This window comes from Diceros bicornis, chromosome 34 (genome assembly GCF_020826845.1).
Source record: "Diceros bicornis minor isolate mBicDic1 chromosome 34, mDicBic1.mat.cur, whole genome shotgun sequence".
NCBI classification, from domain to species: Eukaryota; Metazoa; Chordata; class Mammalia; order Perissodactyla; family Rhinocerotidae; genus Diceros; species Diceros bicornis.
In genome coordinates, this window is record NC_080773.1 from 24,359,765 (window position 1) to 24,381,197 (window position 21,433).

Sequence of the window (21,433 nt, forward strand, 5' to 3'; positions counted from 1 at the left end):
CAAGTCCGGCAACAAGAGGCTGCCAGATCTGAGCAGAGACAATACCCCAAGACATGAGTCATGACAGTCCCCGGAAGTTCCCCACTTTTCATCCTACTCACTCACACACACACTCGGGCACACAAGACTCCAAAAGAAATTGCAGACACGGGTTGGTGAGGTGGACTTTTAATTCATATCTCCCACTCTCCCACCTATGGCAGCTGAGTAGGGAATGGTCCCCCAACACTCCCTGAGAAGACTAGAAAAGGGGCTTAGATTCTTAGACAACTGTGATAAAGTATCTACCTTTACCCCCTTCAAAAAGCACCAAGGGGCTCCTGAAATCTGAGTCAAGAATCCCAATCTCCTTGGCCAGACCCCTCCTGGCTGTGTCTGAGGCCAATCCCGGGTCTGCATCCCTTCAGACCCTTTCATCTCCGACTTGCCCAAAGCCAGATTTAGTGGCTCTGTGAATTCAGGGGCAGACGATGATTGCCAAGGGGAACAACTCCTGCAGCTTTCTGCAAGCCCAGAGGGCACGTTTATGCCAGCTGACTTCCAGAAAGTTCCAGAAAATCGATCCCATCACCCCCAGCAGCCCAGCTTAATTGGGAAGAGACAACCCGAACTCGGAGCCAAGATGTGCAGTGCCTGTCTTTGGCAGTTTTTGAGCTTAAAAAAAAAAGTGTCCCTGGATTTCTGGAAGCCTTGCTCCAAAAGCTGCAGTACTTCAGCAAGACAGCCCTCTTCCCCACTTCCCACCTTTTAAGTCTATCTGCTCCCCAAAAAAGTCTTTGTGGTTTTTTCAGGTGCTGAGAGGTGGGATAGAGTTCCGCTCTGCTCACACACTTCTGCAGCTACTGAGAGACTGTCTTCTATCAATCTTTCTGGCAGTGGTGACATGTTGAGCTTCTGGTAGTACCTTCATTAGATTCTTCGCTGAAGTCATCTGGAATTCCAGAACCCCATCCCCTCTGGAAGGGCCCTGCAGGCTTCTTCACAGGCATTAGAACTGGCCCTCTCTAAAGCAAGTCCTCCCCTCTAAAATCACCCCAGAAACACAGAAAGGGAGTTGGTGAGTGCTTCCTCTAGAACCACCCGAGTTCCTTCAGTCCTGAGGATCCAGGGGAGGAGAAACATCTCTTCTAGAAAAGACCAGGATGGTCAACTAGAGGGGGGAGTTCCCCGTTCCTGGGGGGCAGTCATCTAGAAGTACTCTGGATATGGGCTTGAAGAGCAGGTGGGCACTGTGCCTTCTAGAACTGCCAGGAGCTTCTCCAGACATTGCCAGCCATCAGGAAAAAGATCTTCTGATGGTTCTAGAACATTCAGGCAGTTGCAGAAAGCCCCCCTTTCTTTCAAATTCTAGCCAACTAGAATCACTCTAGAAGTGGGTACCCACCTGCTGCAGGACCACAACCTTCTCCAGAAGCTGCTAGGCCTCCAGAGAAGCACAATGCTGGCCCTTGATCAATCAGGCTATTCCAGGAAGTCTCCCTGCCAGTGTCTGGAGTGGAGACAAGTCTGCATTAATGCCCACCCACTCAGGCAGGAAGGCAGCCTCAGGTTTAAAGATCTTCAGGAAGTTGGAGTCGGGCAGGGTGAAGTTGGCCAGGTAGACAGTGTCTCCACCAGCCAGGTAGGCAGCCCAGAAGCCGAAGGTGCCAATAGTCATGATGGTGTGGTTGCACTGCATGAGCAGCGCAAAGTCCTTCCCCGGTGAGCCCTCCTGCCCATTGCCAGCAAAGATCACATCCCCCCGGGAGGTGTCAATGTTTTCCCGGCACCACCCCATGCCGTTGCTGGTGACCACGAAGATGGGGGCTTCATGCCGCTCCCGGAACCAGTCCATAGCCTGCTGGAGGTAGGCGCGATCGCCCACCACACCCTTCCAGCGCTGGGGCATAACCTGCAGATAGTCCCCACGGCGCACGTGGACACCCACAAAGGTGCTCGGGCGGCCCCCCGTGCGGCCCAGGTGGAGCTGACTCAGTAAAGCCTGGGCCTCTTGCCGAAGGTGGTCATGCAAGGTGAACTCGCTGCGGATCTGTTCTCGGAGATGGTGGAAGAAGGTCCAGGAACAGGGGAAGCCAGTGAACTTCAGCAAGGGCTCCTTCAAGCGGGCATACTCCTCCGACATCCAGTCATGCAGCTCCAACTCTCGCCAAGCCGTGTGGCGGTCCACCTCGGGCGCCAGCACAGGCAGGGTGATGCGGAACACGGGGGCCAGGGCGGCGTGCATGGCGGGCAGGATGAAGGCCTGGCGGCCGTTGAGCTGGGCCAGGGCCAGCAGCGTGGCATACTGCCCCATCTGGTTACCAAACCGGCCATCTGGGTAGATGGTCCAGGTTCCTGTGAGGGAGGCAGGCTGCTCCGGACAGGAAAGGGAGGTGTTGGAGGTCATTGGCGTGCCCGACAGGCATAAGATGGACACACGAGATGTCACCACGCGGCGGTCTGGACACAGGGCAAACAGGTCTACACCACTGTGAAAGAGGTCTTGGTGGACGTGGAGGAAGAAGACTGACGAAAGAACACAGACTAGCAGGAAGGTCAGACAGAGATGACGTGGGCTAGGGGCCCACATGGCTGCAGGGGAGGAAAGGTGAATTAGCAGGTGCTCAGAGCCTGAGACACAATGAGGAAACTAAGGTTTCGGCCCCCTGGGTCTGAGAGAAAGGGGGATCAGGGTCCAGGACTCCTGGATCTGAGAGAGGAGAAGCTGGGGGCTTGCAATTTCAGGGGATGAGGATGGGAGATGGTGATAAATTGGTGGTTTCCTAGACAGCAGTGGTCCAGGATCCAGCTCCTCATCCCCACATCTTGGAATCTCGCTCTCCAGGCCTGGAAGGGCCACTGAAGTTGGACCAATGTTCCACCAACTCCTTTCCCAGGTGTATGAGGGGCAGAGTCCACCACCGAGGTGACCAGGAGCAACAGGCCAAGAGGAACATGTGAGGCTGTAGGCCCAGGACTGGATGAGGGATCTTGGTCCCTGGAGGAGCAGGAGTGGGGAGTGGGGGTGGGGAGACTCCTCCGGTTGCACGGGGTTAGGAGTTGGGCGGACTGAAGGCCCCGATTGCTGGGTCCGAGGCATCCGCAGTTCTCACTCACCTGAGCTCCTGGCGGGTGGCAGATCCACAGACGGCCTGGCGTGGCTGGAGCGCACGGTCTGGAAGTGCGGCCCACATCCGGCCGTCCCCGGAACCCCGGACTCCAGGTTCCCAGGCCCAGCAGCCCTCCCCTCCACGCCGCCTCCCGGGACTGGCTGCAAGGGCTCGGGGAGGGGAGGATGGAGACGGGGGCGCGGTCCGGAATTCACAGCCTCCGCCCCTCCTGGGCTGCCTCGCAGGTAGCTCCTAGGCGGAGCCCCGCCCCTTCCCTGGCGAGGAGTCCTGGCGCCCGGGGCTAGGGTGGTAGCCCCCGCCTTCTGCCCCCACCACCACGCCCCCAGACCCGGGGACCGCGACCCAGCCCCCTCCTCCCCGGCACTGGCCAGAGAGGAGGCTCCGCCCGGGGCAGCCTACCTGGCCTCCTAGCAGCCGCATCCTTCCGTGGACATGGAGATCTAGCGCCCAGCTGCAATGCTGGACCTAGGCGTTCTGGTCTGTCGATCTCTCTCCCTTCCCCTCCGGTGCCTGGGTCTGCACTGTGTACCTGGATGCACACAGCCCGGCCACGCCCCAGCCGCTGGGAAGGGCTGGAACACCAGGTCCCGGCGGGGAGGGAGATCCTCCTCCCCTGCCGCAGCCTCCCGTTGGAGATGGAGAACCTGTTTCGCCAGGCTGCTCCAGGAGCGCCTGGACAGCCTCTTCCAGCTCTCAGGGTCCCAGGCGTGGGAGCCTCCAGCCTGAAGGTGTCCCCGCGCCCACCAAGGGCAGCTGATCCCCATATCCGCCCCGTCCACTCGCAAATTCGGGCCCCAGCCTCTCCTTTTGGGGGATTCTAGGGTCTGGCGCCTGACTACTGCTTTCTAGACCGGCACGTGGCGAAGGCAGCCTTTGTCGAGGAGGGGAATGAAGAAAGCTGGAGTGGAAGAGAGTGTGTCTTCCCTGCCTCCCGCTGAGGGCGCGGCTGCTGGCGCAGAACAAAGGCCTCTGCTCCCCTGCAGACCTGAAGCTGTTTCTACTGCGGAAGGCGGCTCCCCCCTCCACCCACCCGGCCGAGCTGTCTGACCATTGTCATTCAATAAATCAAAGTCAAAGACTCAGGAATTCGACCTAACGCTTCAGAGACTTGACCACAATTTCTCCAGACCCAGAAATCCCAGCCCCCAGCCCCTCCTCCCTCAGACCCGGGAGTCCAGCCCCCAGCCCCTCCTCCTTCAGACCCGGGAGTCCAGCCCCCAGCCCCCTCCTCCCTCAGACCCGAGTGTCCAGTCCCTGCACCCGTAGGTTTCAGGAAATTGCCCACACCGCATTCCCTTTGGGCTCCCTCAGCCCCCTCAAGAGTCTGGCTCTGCTGCCAACTCTGAGTCAGAGACTTTTATCCTCCCCGCCCCCACTCCCACGCTATTTTTGGAGCGCCTGTTTGGGCCTGCCGTAGCTTCTCTGGTGAAAGAAACACCAGGATTACATCAGGGAGGAGGAGGCGGCCTGGACCTTGGGTGTCTGGGCAGGGGTTAGTGACGTTGAGGTTGGCTTGAGGTCAGGCGAGAGGCTAAAGGCCAGGACACCTGTGTCCCTGTGCAGGATGCTTTGTCATGTGGCAGTTGGTGCTTTCCTGATGATCAAGGAACCTCAGTGACCCCCAGAAACCTAGAAATTCAGGTGGAATGCAGAAATTCCAGTGGTGGGACACAGTCTGCATCAGTCAGCCAGGGAGGCGGTTTTCCAACATTCCAGACCCTCCTCCCTCAGACTCAAGAGTGGGGCCCCGAGCCCCTCCTCCCTCAGATCCCAGAGTCCAGCCCCAGCCCCTCATCCCTCAAACTCAGGAGTCCAGACCCCCAGCCCCTCCTCCCTCAGACCCAGGAGTCCAGGGCCCCCAGCCCTTCCTCCCTCAGACCCAGGAGTCTGGGCCCCAGCCCCTCCTCCCTCAGACCCAGGACTCTGGGCCCCCAGCCCCTCCTCCCTCGGACCCAGGGGTCCAGACCCAGCCCCTCCTTCCTCAGACCCCGGAGTGCAGACCTGCAGCCCCTCCTCCCTCAGACCCAGGGGTCCGGGCCCCCAGCCCCTCCTCCCTCAGACCCAGGGGTCCAGGCCCCCAGCCCCTCATCCCCCAGACCTGGGAGTCCAGGCCCCCAACCCCCTCCTCCCCCAGACTCAGGAGTCCAGGCCCCTAGCTGGAAGGACCCCCTGATTGCATCATCCGTTCAGGCTGACCTGGCCACGGTAGAGTCCTAGCTACCGCCAAGTGGGTCAAATATCATGGGTCAGGCATGGGGAAGGTGATTGGGCAGGTCTGTCAGGATATAAATTCCCGAGCTTCTGCATCCATCCCAAGAGACTTGGCTGTCCTCTCAGCTGGGAGTCCACATGCGAGAGGACCCAGGCACTTGGGCTCTCTGAGCAGCAATCCGTGAATCTGCTTTCCCAGACCACCAGGATCTGAAACAGAATCTAGACCATTCAGCTCTTCAAATCCTAGACCCCAGACCTCGCCTGAGGACGTGAGCCATTGATGGACTGGAACAAGGCCGGGTTGGAGCACCCAGGACTGTGGGTCCCTGTGCTGGCTGTCTTTCTACTGGGAGCCTGCCAGGCACACCCCATCCCTGACTCCAGCCCCCTCCTCCAATTCGGGGGCCAAGTCCGGCTGCGTTATCTCTACACAGACGACGCCCAGGAGACAGAGGCCCACCTGGAGATCAGGGCTGATGGCACAGTGGCAGGGGCTGCCCACCGGAGCCCTGAAAGTGAGTGTGGGGGCAGGGCCTAGTCCTGAGGGAGGAGGGGCTGGGGGCCTGGACTCCTGGGTCAGAGGGAGGAGGGGCTGGAAGCCTGGACCTCTGGGTCTGAGGGAGGAGGGGGCTGGGAAAAGGCCCTGTGAATCCCTGACCAATCTCTCCGCTCAGGTCTCTTGGAGCTGAAAGCCTTGAAGCCAGGAGTCATACAAATCTTGGGAGTCAAGACATCCAGGTTTCTGTGCCAGGGGCCAGATGGGACGCTGTATGGATCGGTGAGTCTCCGGGACCCCCCTCCTTGCACTCCACCCTTCCTCCAATCATCTTCACAATCTGGGGTAGCACATCTTGCACCTGTGGCCCCAGGCCAGGCTTGGTTGGTTCTACACTCTCTGCATGCCCCAACCTCACCGAAAGCCCTGGAGGTGGGAGCCGTTGTTAGCGACGTTTGCGAGAAGAGGAAACCGAGGCTCAGGCAGATCCAGGACCAGCCCTGAGTCACGAGGCCTGCGAATGGCAGAGTGGCCTGAGAGGCCAAGTCTTGTGACTAGTAACCCCTGCTGACCACACGGGTTCCTGTGGGCCTGGCTCATCCTGGACGTGGGGTCACTCAGGGAACCCATGGCCTGTAGAGGGACCAAGACCTTGGGTGGCAGCCAAATGCCTCTGCTTGACCTTAGCCTTGACCTGTCCCTGGGCTGGAATGTTCCTCTTTTTGAAGTGGGGGCAGGAAGGTGGGCCTTAAAGAGGCATGAAAGAGAAGCCTGATTCTGTGGTGTCCTGGAGGAGGGGCTGGGGCCTGGACCCTGAGTCTGAGGGAGGAGGGGCTGGGTGCCTGGACTCCTGGCTCTGGGAGAGGATAGGGTGGGGGCCTAGACCCCTGGGTCCTGCAGCAGGAGGGCGTAGAGGAATCTCATGTCTCTGATCTCTGCTCTTGTCCACTCAGCTCCACTTCAACCCCGCGGCCTGCAGCTTCCGGGAGCTGCTCCTTGAGGACGGCTACAACGTCTACCAGTCCGAAGCCCTTGGCCTCCCGCTCCGCCTGCCCCCCCACAGCTCCCCACACCGGGATCCAGCCCCTCGGGGACCTGCCCGCTTCCTGCCGCTGCCAGGCCTGCCCCCAGCGCCCCCGGAGCCTCCAGGGATCCTGGCTCCCGAGCCTCCAGACGTGGGCTCCTCAGACCCCCTGAGCATGGTGGGGCCTTCACACGGCCGAAGCCCCAGCTACGCCTCCTAAAGCCACAGGCTGTTTGTCGTTGGGTCTCCTCTTTATTTATTGGGTTATTTATCTTATTTATTTTTTTATTTTTCTTACTTGGGATAATAAAGAGTCTGAGAGGAGGATCAGAGTGAGCACGCGTGAGTGTTTGAGGGAGAAAATTGTGTCTTCCTCCTTGTCTCCCATTGACCCCCAAAGGCCCTCTGCCCCCCGTTGCTGTAAGGCTGCGAGAGGGTCCCAGCCTACCCCTGGGCCTCAGTTTTCTGTTCCGCTAAGGTGTCCCTCGGGACTCTGGACTATCCTCACCTTTGCTCTTTGACAGGACCGGACTTGCCATCCCCACCACCCCACCCATGCCCCAACTTCGTGTTAGTGTTGTGGAACTATTTCTCAGGGGTACCTCAGTAACAGGATTTTTTTGTGTGTGTGACGCTGCAGACCCACAGCCTCATGGGAGATGTAGTTTTCTGGGTTCATTTAGCACTAGGAATGGGAAGACATCTTGGTCCTTAGGGCTGGGGGAAGGACTCTTGCATCCTGAGGGTGTAATTGGTGCTAGGATGGCACTGTTGGGTCCTGCCTGGATCAGAGGGCCAGACATCTGGACACCTGGGTCCCAGGAGAACAGGAGAATAGGAGCTGGGACCCTGATCAGTGGGAGGAAGGGTTGGGGGCCCAGACTCCTGGTTCGAGGGTGGAGGAACTGGAGATTGGGAGTCCTGGGTCTCAGGAAGAGGAGTTGAGGATCTGAATGCTTCCATCCAGGTGCTTATGGGCTTTGGAGTGTAATGACATCCTTTCACAAGAAGGGACTTTGTCCAACCACCAAAAAGAAAGGATAATTATGTAACACGATAGAGGTGCTAATCATCGCTACAATGACAATCATATTACAATATACAAATGTGTCAAATCAACGTGTTATGTGCCTTAAATTTACACAATGTTATATGTCAAATATATTTCAATAATAATTTTTTTAAGTAGGAGCTTTCTCCTTCCAAAAGAGAGATTCTATTGAGTAAGTATGAGATCTCTGAGGACCCAGAACACCCCGGCTTCTTCCAACCTTCCTATAGCCGCTATACCCACCTACTGATTGAAGACCCAAAGACACACACACACACACACACACACACACACAACACGCACGTGCACAGAGGATTTGACAGTCGCTGTTCTCAGATTCTGCAACCACGTCCTGAGCTGTGAGGGCAGCCTTCCCCTCTAGGGGGTGAGGACTGGTGGGAAATCTTCAATCTTCACAACACTTGTGTTTCTTTCTTTTTCTTCCTGTTCTGGTACTGGTTTGGCCCCACACACTTATATTTTGGCTCATGGGGCTCCATCGTGAGCTGGTTTTGTGGAAGATGTTGTTTGTGAGTTTTGCTTGCCCTACTTGGGCATGTTTTTGGGGGCGGGGGGTGGGATTTGGGAAGATTAAGAAACTGTGCTGCCTAACTTGAATCTAATCGTGAGGCCACATCAGACAAATTCCAATTGAGGGACCTTCTGCAAAACAACTGGCCTTGACTCTTCAAAAATGTCAAGGTCGAGAAAGAAAAAGGGAGGAATGTTTCAGATGAACGGAGACCAGAGAAGTGGCACAGCAAAATACAGTTCATTGAGCAATCCAGATGACATCCTGGACATTAGTAAGATACTTGATGAAAGTGGATTGAGTTCCGTACATTAGATAGTAGTAATTTATCCACATTAAATTTTCTCATTTTGACCCTTGCGTTGCGATTATTAAAAAGAATGTCCTTGTTCTTAGCAAATACACACTGAAGTATTTAGGACAAAGGGGCATGATATCTCCAATGTTTTGTCAAATGTTTCTGGAAATGTAAATATGTAATAACATGGAGAGATAGAGGGTGACTGATAAAGCAAATGGGAGGGCGGGAATAGTGATAATTGGGAAGCCCAGGTAAAGGATACAAGGAGTTCTTTGTACAAGTCTTCAAACTTCTCTGTAAGTTCAAAATTAGATCAAGTTACTCCTGCCTCCCCAAAATTCCACGCTGTAGCTCTGACTGCTCTCTTGCCTTCTTCCAAACATTCTTCTAAATGCATGGGGTGAGCTTTTAAGAAGAAAGAGAAATCTTCAAAAAAAGAAAGAAAAGGAAGCAAAGTGGAAAGAAAGTTCAGAGAAGCAGAAGGGATGAGAGGGAAGAAGAAAACTTAAGAACAAAGCAAAACTCTCAGTGGAAAGTGTGAAATGACCATGCAGCTTCCTGGAATTTGCTGACACTGTGATGTGGACACAGGTTTCAAGGTGAAACTCAGAGGGTCACAACTTCAGTGAAAGCCTGGTGTTTAAAACCCCAGCAACCTACATACAACGGAATACTATTCAGCCTTAAAAAGGGAGGAAATTCTGACACACGCTACACCATGGATGGACCTTGAAAACATTCTGCTAGGTGAAAGACGCCAGACACACAAGGACAGATACTGGATGGTTCCACTTAGATGAGGGACCTAGAAGAGGCAAATTCATAGAAACAGGAAGTAGAATGGTGGTGGCCATGGGCTGGGGAGGATGGGGAGTTAGTGTTTAATGGGGACAGAGTTTCAGTTTAGGATGATGAAAAAGTGCTGGAGATGGATGACGGGGATGCTTGCACAATAATGTGAATAAACTTAATGCCACTGAACTGTACACTTAAAAATGACTAAAATAGTATACTTTATGTTGTGTGTATTTTACCACGATAAAAAAAAAAATCCACCAACCTGTCCTAAAAAAATCTTCAAAGAGATTTTCCTGTTTCTGTTGGGGCTCTGGATGAAGAAAAATAATTCTCTGTTGAAAATTGTGTCAACACCCGACCAGTCTCATATGGGATGGGTGTGATATCACACTGGCTGGTTGTGGTACTCCCACGCTGAGAAATCAATGGGATAGTGGTTGGGCTCGTGATGTCCCTGGGGCTTCTGGCCAAAACAAAGATGAAGCTTCTCTGGAGAGACGCTGCTCAACTCAGATCTCACAGAGGAAGGCTTGAATGAGCTCATAATCCAAAATCACAAAATACACAAGAGAACAAGGCAAGTGGCATATGCCAGCAAATACATTGAGCACCAGCACTAGACAGCCCCTCCCCACCCTGGAATAACTTTAGAGTGTAAAACCGTCAAAGAAAAACAATTATTCAAGATGTTTCCTTAATATTATGATCAAGGGCTGGCCAGGTGGCATAGTGGTTAAGTTCACGCGCTCTGCTTCGGTGGCCCGGGGTTTGCCGGTTTGGAGCCCAGGCGCGGACCTACACCACTCATTGAGCCATGCTGTGGCGGCGTCCCGTATACAGTATAGAAGAAGATAGGCACAGATGTTAGCTCAAGGCCAATCTTCCTCACCAAAAAAAATAAAATAATAAAAAATAAAATAAAATTATGATCAAATACACACAACATAAAATTTACCATTTTAACAAGTTTTAAGCCTCCAGTTCAGTAGGATTGAGTATATTCTCATTAATGTGCACCAATCCCCAGAACTTTTCCATCTTGCAAACTTGAACCTCTGTACCCATCAAACAACAGCTCCCCATTTCCCCCTCCTCCCAGTCCCTGGTCACCAGGCCTCTACTTCCTGTTTCTATGAATTTTACTACTGAGGACACCTCATATAAGTGGGATCTTACAGTATTTACCTTTTTGTGAATATCTTATTTCATTTAACATGTTTTCAAGATTCATCCATGTTATAGCACGTGTCAGAATTTTCATCCTTTTTTTTTTTTTTGGCAAGGAAGATTAGCCCTGAGCTAACATCCATTGCCAATTTTCCTCTTTTTGCTGAGGAAGATTGGCCCTGACCTAACATCTGTGCCCGTCTTCCTCTATTTTGTATGTGGGACACCGCCACAGCATGGCTTGATGAGCAGTGCATAGGTCTGGCCCTGAGATCTGAACCTGAGAACCCTGGGCCACCAAAGCAGAGCACACGAAGTTAACCACTATGCCACTTGGCAGGCCCCAATTTTCTTCCTCTTTAAAGCTGAATAATATTCCATCATGTGGCTAGACCACATTTGAGTATGCATTCACCCATCGACGGGCATTTGAGGTGCTTCTGTCTTTCGGCTATTGTGAAAAATGCTGCTATGAAAGTGGATATACAAATATCTCAAGACGCTGACTTCAATTTTATTTTATTTTTTTTTTGAGGAAGATTAGCCCTGAGCTAACATCTGTTGCCAATCCTCCCCTTTTTTGCTGAGGAAGATTGGCCCTGGGCTAACATCCATGCCCATCTTCCTCAACTTTATATGGGATGCCACCACAGCATGGCTTGACAAGCGGTGCATCGGTCCGTGCCTGGGATCCAAACCTGCGGTTCGCCGAAGTGGAGTGCACAAACTTAACCACTACGCCACCGGGCCGGCCCCTCAATTCTTTTGATTATATACCCAGAAGTGGAGTGGCTGGATCATATGGTAATTCTATTTTTAATTTTTTGAGGAACTGCCCATGACGGTTCATTTTATGTGTCAACTTGACTGGACTAAGGGACGCCCAGATAGCTGGTAACACATTGCTTCTGGGTGTGTCTGTGAGGGTGTTTCTGGAAGAGATTAGCTTTTGATTCAGTAGACTGAGTAAAGAGACTCACCCTCACCAATGTGGGTGGGCATCATCCAGTCTGTTGAGGGTCTGAACACAACAGAAAGCCCAAGGAAGGGCAACTTCTCTCTTTCTCTCTTCTTGAGCTGACACATCCATCTTTTCCTGCCCTTGGACATTGGAGCACCTGGTTCTCTGGCCTTCAAACTCCAGGACATACACCAGCAGCCCCCTGGGTTACATCACTGGCTTTCCTGCTTCTCCAGCTTGCAGACAGCAGACTGTGGGACTGCTCAGCCTCCATGACTGTGTGAGCCAATTCCTATAATAAATACCCCTTTATATCTATCTATATGTCCTATTGGTTCTGTTTTCTCTGGAGAACCCTGACTAATACAGCGCCATACTGTTTTCCACAGCAGCCACACCATTTTACATTCTCACCAACAATGCTCAAGAGTTCCAGTTCCTCCACATCCTCAACAATATATTATTTTCTGGTTTGGGTTTTTTTTTGCTAAGGAAGATTCACTCTGAGCTAACATCTGTTGCCAATCTTCCTCTTTTTTGCTTCAGGAAGATTAGCCCCGAGCTAACATCTGTGCCAGTCTTCCTCTATTTTGTATGTGGGACGCCACCACAGCATGGCTGACAACAGTGGTGTAGGTCCACAGTGGGATCTGAACCCGTGAACCTGGGTCACCAAAGCGGACCACACTGAACTTAACCGATACACCACCAGACCAGCCAATGTTTTGTTTTTTGATAGCAATGTTTTGCTGTTTTTTGATCCTGATGGGTGTGAGGTGATATATCATTGTGGACTGGATTGCATTTCCCTAATGATTAGTGATGTTGAGCATCTTTTCATGTGCTTGTTGGCCATTTGTATATCTTCTTTGGAGAAATGTCTATTCAAGTCCTTAGCCCATTTTTAAATCTGGTCATTTGTTTTTCATTGTTATTGAGTTGCAAAAGTTCTTTCTATATTCTGGATATAAACCCCTTATCCGATATATGATTTGCAAATATTTTTTCCCATTCCATAGGTTGACTTTTCACTCTGTTGACTGTGTCCTTTGATGCACAGAAGTTTTTAATTTTGATGTGGTCCCATTTATCTATTTTTTTGTTGTTGCCTGTGCTTTTGCTGTCAATTCCCAGAAATCATTGCCAAATCCAACTCCATGAGACTTCTCCCCTAAGAAAAGCTTTCTTCTAAGAGCTTTAAAGTTTTAGATCTTACATTTAGGTCCCTGATGTAATGGAGTTAATTGTTGCATAAGGTAAGGGTCTAAGTTCATTTTTTGCACGTGGAGGTCCAGTTTTCCCAGCACTATTTGCTGAAAACATTGTGGTGAGTTGTTTAATGCCAGAAGAGCCTTTGTGTGTGGACAAAAATATTTACAACTGTTTAGGTTTTTTTGGTAATGATTAATTAAATTTTAAATAATCAACTTTCCTCTAAACATTCACTGACTACTTCCACAGCTAAAAATAGCAAGTCATGAATTTCACAATTTTGTATTTCCCCAAACATTTGAACATTGATAGCAAATTCAATCAATGAACTTTTCACAAGTCTAGTATCTCAGATTTCCTTAAGCGAGTTAAGTGCCTTGAACAGAAGAAAAACAGTAGTACGATCTTGATCATATTTTTCACACGTCTAATGTACCAGATTCTCACAAATGCTTTAAATATCTTCAAGGATGGACAAATAGCAGTACAGTGATTATCAAATTGGTCTGTTTCCTTACATTAAACTGGTCACAAAAGTGCCAGCGTTGTGGATATAAATGTATTTCTTCAATACTTCTATTCTGATCAAGATTTTGATTCAACAATCCTGATGCGTCTTCTTACCTGTGATTTTTCTTACCTACAAGAGAATTAGGCTTCACTCATCCGCCAGCTGAGGTTGAGTTAACAGTTTGATGATTGAAGACTCAGGCCTGGGACACGAGTGCCGGGGTCCCTTCCAAGCTGGTTCTCACCAAGCCTGAGTTCAAAGGACAGCCAGACTTTGTCACGACCACATGAATTAGGAAATTGACTTTGGTGATCCTGATTTATTTCCTACAGCTGTTTGCTCAGAGTATCATATCTTTAGAGTACAGCCTGAAAAACATGTTCTAAGAGTCATATCATTTTAATAGGCTGGGAGGTGAGATTATTAGGAGCTATTTGTTCTGGGGCCTTCTCTGTTAAACGTGTGGAACATTTCCTCTTTTATTATACACCCAGGGTGAGCCAGTTCTCCCTCTGCTCTGGTGAGGCTGCTCTGTTGTCTCTTTAGCATGAAGCTTGCCCTCCAACTCCGCGACCCTCTTTGACAACCGCCAGGAGTGGCAGGAGACTGGGGACAGGAGGGGTGAAGGGACTTCTTTCCCACCTCCTGCCCCAGCATGCATTTTCCCAGCAGCCTGGGGCAGCAATGTCTCCAGCTTCCAGTTACTTTAGGCACTTCCAGCACCAGCCAGCCGCACCGCCTTGGTAGGGTGATCTCCAGCCCTCTCGGACAGAGATACTGTACCCCACAGTCCACACCCTCTTACTCATAGCCCCCTCCCTAGATGTCTGAATTCTCCCTGCAGAGGCCACTCCTTCAAGCTCCTACCCCCTGGGTGTTTGAGCTGCTTCTGATAACTATTACCTCTACTACCTCAGGGATCAAGTTTTGCCCTTCCAGCCTTCTAGTGTTTGTGTAACCAATTCCCTCTAATAAATTACCTGTATTTGAAATATCTGGCATGGTTTCTGTTTTTCTCTGTGGCTCCAGAGACCTGGTCTGTTTCAGTTCAATTGAAAACCTCTGGTCAAATTTGAAATCACAACTTATCTTTCTAATAAAGCTTAAGATCTACCATATTGACAATGAAAATGAACACGTTCAAACATCTAAAGATATTTTTTTTAAAAAAGATTAGAAATGATAAAAAGCAAGGCATTATTAAAAGACCGGGCAAGTTCGGAGAAGAGCAAAATAGAAGAACTTCTAGCAGGAATGAAACATACAAGGAAACAAAATAGTCATTGAAAGGAAAAACTTGTCAGAAGAGTCAAACAGCAGATGAGAAACAGCAATAGGCAGCATTCGTGACCTGGAAGATAGATCTTAGTATATCACCCAGAAAGCACCACAGAGAGAAGCTGATGGAAAATTGAAGAAGAAAATAAGAGTCATGGAAGGTAGAACGAAAAGGTCCAGTAAACTTCTGGAAGAAAATGTAGAGATTAAGGGAGAGGTAAGCTTCAAGAAGATAATGGCTGAGCGTTTCTAGAATGGATGAAAGAAGTGAATTCTTAGATGTAGGAAGCACAATGTGTCTTGGGCAGGATCAAAGAAATGCACACCTAGACATATTCTAGTGAATCTGCAGAACACCAAAGACAAAGAGAAGACACTTAAAAAAGCCAAGGGGTGGGAAACTGGCCTACAAAGGAGAGACAATTAGATTGGCAATCGATTTGTCAACAGCACCAATAGAAGCCAGAAGTCAGGGGTGTAATATCTCCGAGGTGCTGAGAGAAAATAAATAAACCCAGACTGAAATACAACCTACAACACCTTTAAAGAATGAGAACAAAATAAAGGCATTTTCAGACAAAGAAGAATGGGAAAATGTTTATTCTAGGGGCACCTCCCTGAGAGAGCTGCTGAAGAATGTAATTTACCAGCAGAAACTAAACAAGCATGGCTTCAGACTTTTATACAGCAAGGCTTACTTCAAGAAGGCCATGGAGCAATGCCCATCATGACCACAAGGAAATAAAGCGTGATCCTAAAATTTCATACCCAGCCAAACAATATAATGACAATAGACAATATTTCTGAGCATGTCAGAGTGTGGGGCATGGAATTTCCATGAGCACCACCCTACAAAGGTATGACTAGAGGTGAATGGAGATACTATGTCAAAAGAATAGAGGAATTAAGAGAGATTTCTACAGAAATAGGAGAGACTTCTGATTTGAAAATGGTGGTGGATGGGAGAAACAGCCATTTTGGCTCCCTTCCTCTCATAAAATACCCCAAATACCAAAAACCACACCTTTTAGCCCCTGATTTTTTTTTTCACCTAATGCTATGTCTTGGAGCTCTTTCCATAGGAATATCTAGAAAGCATTTCATTCTTTTATACAGCAACAGTATTCCAGTGGTTGGATGTACTGTAATTTAATAAATCTCTTTCCTTTTGATGGCTACTTGAGCTGTTTCCAATCTTGATGGCTACTTGAGCTGTTTCCAATCTCTTGCCACATCAAAGAATGCTACAGTGAATAACCTTGTAAATACTTCATTTGGTATGTATATAGATAACTTGTAAGCTAAATCCACCCAAATAGGATGGCTGGGCCAAAGAATACATTTGCAATATTTTAGATGCCGCCAAATTGCCCTCTATATAAACAGCACCAGTTTGTACTCTTACCTATGATCTGCATTCCTTCCTCCCCACAGAGTATGTTATCAGACTTCAGGATTCCTGCCAATCTGATACAGGGAAATGGTATCAAGATGTGGCCTCAATTTGCATTTCTTTTTTTGTCAGTGAGGTCCAGCGTCTTTCCATAGATTTACAAGCCATTTGAATTTCCTTCTCAGGGCACTATATGGGTTTGTCCTTTGCCTATATTTGTATTGGTTTGTTGGTCTTTCTCATAATGGTTTCTATGATTCTTTATATTAGAAATTAGCCCTTTGAATATGAGTTGCAAATAATCCCCCCCCCCATTTGCCATATATCTTTTGAGTTTGCTTAAGGTGTTGCGTGTGCCATGAAAAATTTGTCCTGAAAAAATAGTAATTTTTCTTAATTCTGAAACAATCACAAACTTATTTTAAAAATTTAGAAGTACGGTACAAGCAGCTCTTACTTTCCAGAACCGTTTGAATAAGAGGTCCACTTGAAGTCCCATCATCACATTAATAACACGCTTGAGCATTTATCTTTGTGTGTGTGTGTGAGGAAGATCAGCCCTGAGCTAACATCCACGCCAATCCTCCTCTTTTTGCTGAGGAAGATTGGCCCTGAGCTAACATCTGTGCCCGTCTTCCTCTACTTTATATGGGACGCCGCCACAGCATGGCTTGACAAGTGGTGCATCGGTGCGCGCCCGGGATCCGAGCCACCAGCAGCAGATCGGCGCACTTAACTGCTACGCCACAGGGTCGGCCCTGGGCATTTATTCCTTACAAAGTCATTCTCCTACAGAACCACAGCACGACCATCAAAATAATGCATTACTATCCTGGAATCTTAAAATTGCACTCAAGTTTTGCCAATTGTCCCAATAATACCCTTTGTAGCAAAAGAATGCAGTTCGGAATCATCCAAGGCTTCAGTTGTCAGGGCTCCCAGGAAAGACCAGTTCCTCAAACTTTCCTGACTTGCATGACCTTGAATTTTTGAAGATGATAAGCCAATTATTTTGTAATCTGTCCCCTAATGCGCGTTTGTCTGATGTTCCCTCATGATCAGGTTTTTTGGCAGCAAAAATACTAACGTGATGTTGTGGTTTTTTCATTGCATGTCAGGGGCTCCCAATATCCATCTCTCCAGTGACGCCTGATATTCACCTCGGCCACACGATTAAGGTGGCATCCGCCAGTCATCGCGAAATCACTCTCTCCCCCTCTGTAATTAATGAGAACTTTGTAGGGAGGTACTTTGAAACTATACAATACCCCACTCCTCATCAAACCTTCAAATTATCATTTAATTTCTCTCTGTGTAGACTCAGAGTTTCCTATTTTATTCCATAAGTTGGGAATAAAATTCCTATCGTTCTTTATTTTTGGTGGTCAAAATTCTTTCTTTTGATGTGTTATTTGTTTGTTTGGGGAGTGCTCAATTTAGTCCACTCTTTTCCCAATAGGAGCCCCTTCATGCTGATTTCTGTGTCCTTCCGACACGCCCTCATCACCCATTGAGCATTTCCTTGCTTTCTGATACAGCAAAATGTCCCAGGCTTGTTTTCTTCATTCTATAACTCAACTCTAGGGTCAGCCGTTACTCCAAGGACCTCTGGGTTCTTTTAGTAGAGAATGGGAATCTGAGATCCGAACCCTAAGGGGGGTCATTGCTTCTTCTGGGGTTTTGTTCCTCACAGGTTCTCCCAGTGAACAGAGTTTATAGAAGAATATAGATACAGCTATAGATAGACAGATCCCACATATTATATATGCATAGATAATGTATATATTATATATTGTGTCTATATTATGTGTATGGTATATACATATATAGTATATATAGATACACACATATATATACACATATGTACATATACATACACACATATATATACAATATGTGTGCATATACACACATCTATGTATTAGGTATATCTACATATACACACGTGTTTATTAGGCGGATGTACATTTATATATTTCCATATCTCTTTATGCATATTGAAAACTGTGAATTCACGACAATACTAGTCCAACCAGTCAAGTCCAACTCCTCTAGTTCCATATTTATTACCCCCTGCTCCGGCAGTGAGAAATCTGACTTCCACTTTCCTTAATTTACTTCTTTGATCAATTCTCCTGTATATTACCCCTCCCTCCTCCACCCCCACCCAAATTCTCATCACCTTGTCTCTCCCCAAGCCAGTCGGCCCCTCTCCCAGCACAAACGCCTTACACCTCCCACTTGGGAACTCCTACTCTGCTGAGCTGCCCTACAAGTAGATGCCCTGCTCACCCCACTCAGGTCCTGACACCCCATTCTGGGCCACTGTCCTCACCCCTACCCCCAGCTGGCCTTCCCTGCTCCACCCAAGGGCCTTAGGACTATATTGTTCAGGAAGAAACAGAAAAGGAGGAGGAAGAATGTTTGATTCTAGTCCATGCCTTTAAATGTATCAGTATTTTCTTTTCTGGCTTCTGCATTTTGACTCATAATTCAAAGCCTTTCTCCACACCCAGGTTATTAGGGAAACTTTATGGTATTTATTTCTCTTATTTACATTAAAATCTTTGGTTCATTTGGAGTTTATTCAGTATATTATTTTTTCCATTCTTTCCTTCTATTGGGTTAATGGGGTTTTCTTTATTCCCCTTTTTTCATATTTATTTTTTTATCAAAGTTATATATGCACACAGTTTAGTCACAAAGTGTTACGTGTTCAGTTTAAACTTTCACATCCTGTCCCGTTGGCAATTGATCCCTGAATTAGTTAAAGCAAGGTCAACCACTGAGGCAGATAAACTCTGAAATACCAGTGCTTTAAACAACTGATTTTCATTTCTCATTCACATAGAGTCCAATCAGCAGAGAGGCTGAGGGACAGGAACCCAGACTGATGGCAGCTGGGTGGTCGTAACATGTGGCTCCCAAGGTGTCCCTGGATGTGGCAGCCAGGCTCCACCAGGAGCCCCAATAATCTCCACCTCCTAATGCCACACGCTATGTAGTCCTCTCCCACAATGCACTAGTGTTGGTCTATGTGACCAACAGCACATGGCAGAAGTGATGGGACATCACTTCTGAGAGTAGGTTATAAAGACTGTGGCTTCCATCTCGGGCTCTCTCTCTCTTTCTCTCACATCACCTGCTCTCAGGAAAACTAGCTGCTGTGCGACAAGAACACCCAAACAGTCAATGGAGACGCCAACAGCCATGTGAGTGAGCTTGGAAATCAGATGACTGCAGCCCTGGCTAACAGCTTGACTGAAACCTCATGAGAAAGCCTGAGCAAGAACCACAGGCTAAGCTACCCTGGATTCCTGACTCTCAGAAACTATGTGAGATAATAAATGTTTGTTATTTTAAGCCATGAGGAATTGGGGGGGGTAATTTGTTACACAGCAATAGATAACTAATATACTGTCATCCACATCCAATCATCAAGTGGAGAAGAGAGAGATGGACACATGGGGAGATTTTTGTGAACCAGACCCGGAAGTGGAGCACAGCTCTCTTGCCTGTACTCCATTGGCCAGAACCAGTCACATGACCCCACATCCACGCAAGAGATGCTGGGAAATGTAGTCTCTCCATGGGCAATATGGAAACCAATTCCTGGAAGTCAGCTGCCTTTCTCTGTCACCACCACTTCTTCTGCCTGGGGAATTCCTCTCCGTCGTGACCTAGTTCAAATGCTACATCTTTGAAGAGACCTTTCTCAATCCGTTAGCCCACTCCACCCCTCAATGACAACACTCTCTTTACTAGATTCTCACTAAAATGCGTAAGTTGGCATTAGGGTTGGGTTTGCTTCTAAACATGTCTGATTCACCATCCACCTCCGTCCTCCTCACAACCCTGCTTCCTGGAGGATTAAGTGTGTTTCAGCATTGTTTCTGGGCTTTTTCTTCCAAGCTGCTGATCTCTACTCAGCAAACTGTGAAGCTGGTACTTTTAAGTCCACACACGTGCAGACAATGAAAACTTATAAGACCCCATGGATTATAAGGTGCATCCTGACTTCAGAGATGTTAAAATTTGCCCCTTAGATCAATGAAGCAGGGTCTATAAGATATTCTGCCTCCTGGATTCACTTTTCCCTTTCATGGCATCCAAGCTAGCAGGTGGCTAACTATGCAAGACAGGGCTGCAAAGTAAGAGCTTCATTATTTTTTTTTTTTTTTTTTTTTTTGTGAGGAGATCAGCCCTGAGCTAACATCCGCCAATCCTCCTCTTTTTTCGCTGAGGAAGACGGCCCTGGGCTAACATCGGTGCCCATCCTCCTCCACTTTATATGGGACGCCGCCACAGCATGGCCTACCAAGCAGTGCGTCGGTGCGCGCCCGGGATCCGAACCAGCGAACCCCGGGCCGCCGCGGCGGAGCGCGCGCACTTAACCGCTTGCGCCACCGGGCCGGCCCCGAGCTTCATTATTTTTAAATACTCAGCATGAAAAGTTTCAACTGGGTTTCAAATCCATTTGCCTTATCACAAGACCTTTCAATATTAGTCCATGAAAGAAAAGAGAAAGCTGTTAGGTTAATTTTGAAGCTTTTTATTCTGACATATAACATAAATACGTAATACATTGTCAGTGCAAATCACCAATAACCATTCTATAAATAAGAAAAATAGATGAGTTTTATTTGAGCCAAGCTGAGGACCTAGCCCAGATGCACAGTCTCCACCAAAGAAGAAAGCTCTCTGGAGAAGCATGGTTTTCAGTACAGTTTTATACCTTTTTAGAACAAAGGACGTACATCAGACATGTCAAGAATACACATTCCTCAAAGTTTCAAAGAGATATTTAGTTACAGATTAGCATGTACACAGCAGGTCAACATGACGCTGATGTCTGGGAAAGGAAACTTATCTTCAAAGGGGTGCTGGTACTGGTGTCCTAGGAAAGGAGGTATGCATCCATATCTTCAAAGAGTGCATTCTTTACTTTGGGATAATGTTTAATGCGTCGTTTACTTTAATGATTAAAGCAGATATACAATGTACGTTTGACAGGCCATAAGCCAGGCTTCTTTAGTTCACATACAGTTCAGGCTGAATCAGGTTTAAACCAGAATAGCTTCCCCATGTAGGGGAGGAAGACAAATCCTCTACCCTCTAGATCCTTCTGGCCGGGCTACGAATTAAATTGACAAGAGATAGAATAACAGGAGAAAATCAAACAAAGCTTTATAACATGTATACATGGGAGAAACCCAGGAAAACTGAGCAACTCACCAAAATGGCCAAGGTTGTCATCTTAAATACCATCTTCAGTTAAAGGCGAAGGAGGATGTTGGGGGTGGAGGGGAGTCAGTTATGGGAGATTGCCAGAAAAGCACAGTCAACAAGAGTAAGGTTACTATGCAGATTTAAGTCCTTGCCTTC

The 21,433-nt window shown here is 48.4% G+C and overlaps 2 protein-coding genes across 3 annotated transcripts; one reads left to right on the plus strand and one right to left on the minus strand.

Annotated features, from left to right (window-relative positions):
- Window positions 1-147: 147 nt before the first annotated feature.
- FUT1 (fucosyltransferase 1 (H blood group)) lies at window positions 148-4,083 on the minus strand. Of its 2 annotated transcripts, none has more exons than XM_058529770.1 (2): window positions 3,510-4,083; window positions 148-2,571 (listed from the first exon to the last, which is right to left on the minus strand). In XM_058529770.1, exon 2 carries the CDS (start codon window positions 2,567-2,569, stop codon window positions 1,457-1,459), a length of 1,113 nt encoding a protein of 370 aa, XP_058385753.1. In that variant the 5' UTR covers window positions 2,570-2,571; window positions 3,510-4,083; the 3' UTR covers window positions 148-1,456. The 2 variants fall into 2 exon arrangements, with proteins under 2 accessions (XP_058385753.1, XP_058385752.1); XM_058529769.1 differs by lacking the exon at window positions 3,510-4,083 and adding an exon at window positions 3,097-3,370 and having other exon boundaries at window positions 149-2,571.
- Window positions 4,084-4,366: 283 nt separating this feature from the next.
- Window positions 4,367-7,184, plus strand: FGF21 (fibroblast growth factor 21). The gene is made up of 3 exons (XM_058531003.1): window positions 4,367-5,839; window positions 5,999-6,102; window positions 6,774-7,184. Exons 1-3 carry the CDS (start codon window positions 5,605-5,607, stop codon window positions 7,062-7,064), a joined length of 630 nt encoding a protein of 209 aa, XP_058386986.1. The 5' UTR covers window positions 4,367-5,604; the 3' UTR covers window positions 7,065-7,184.
- Window positions 7,185-21,433: the final 14,249 nt, after the last annotated feature.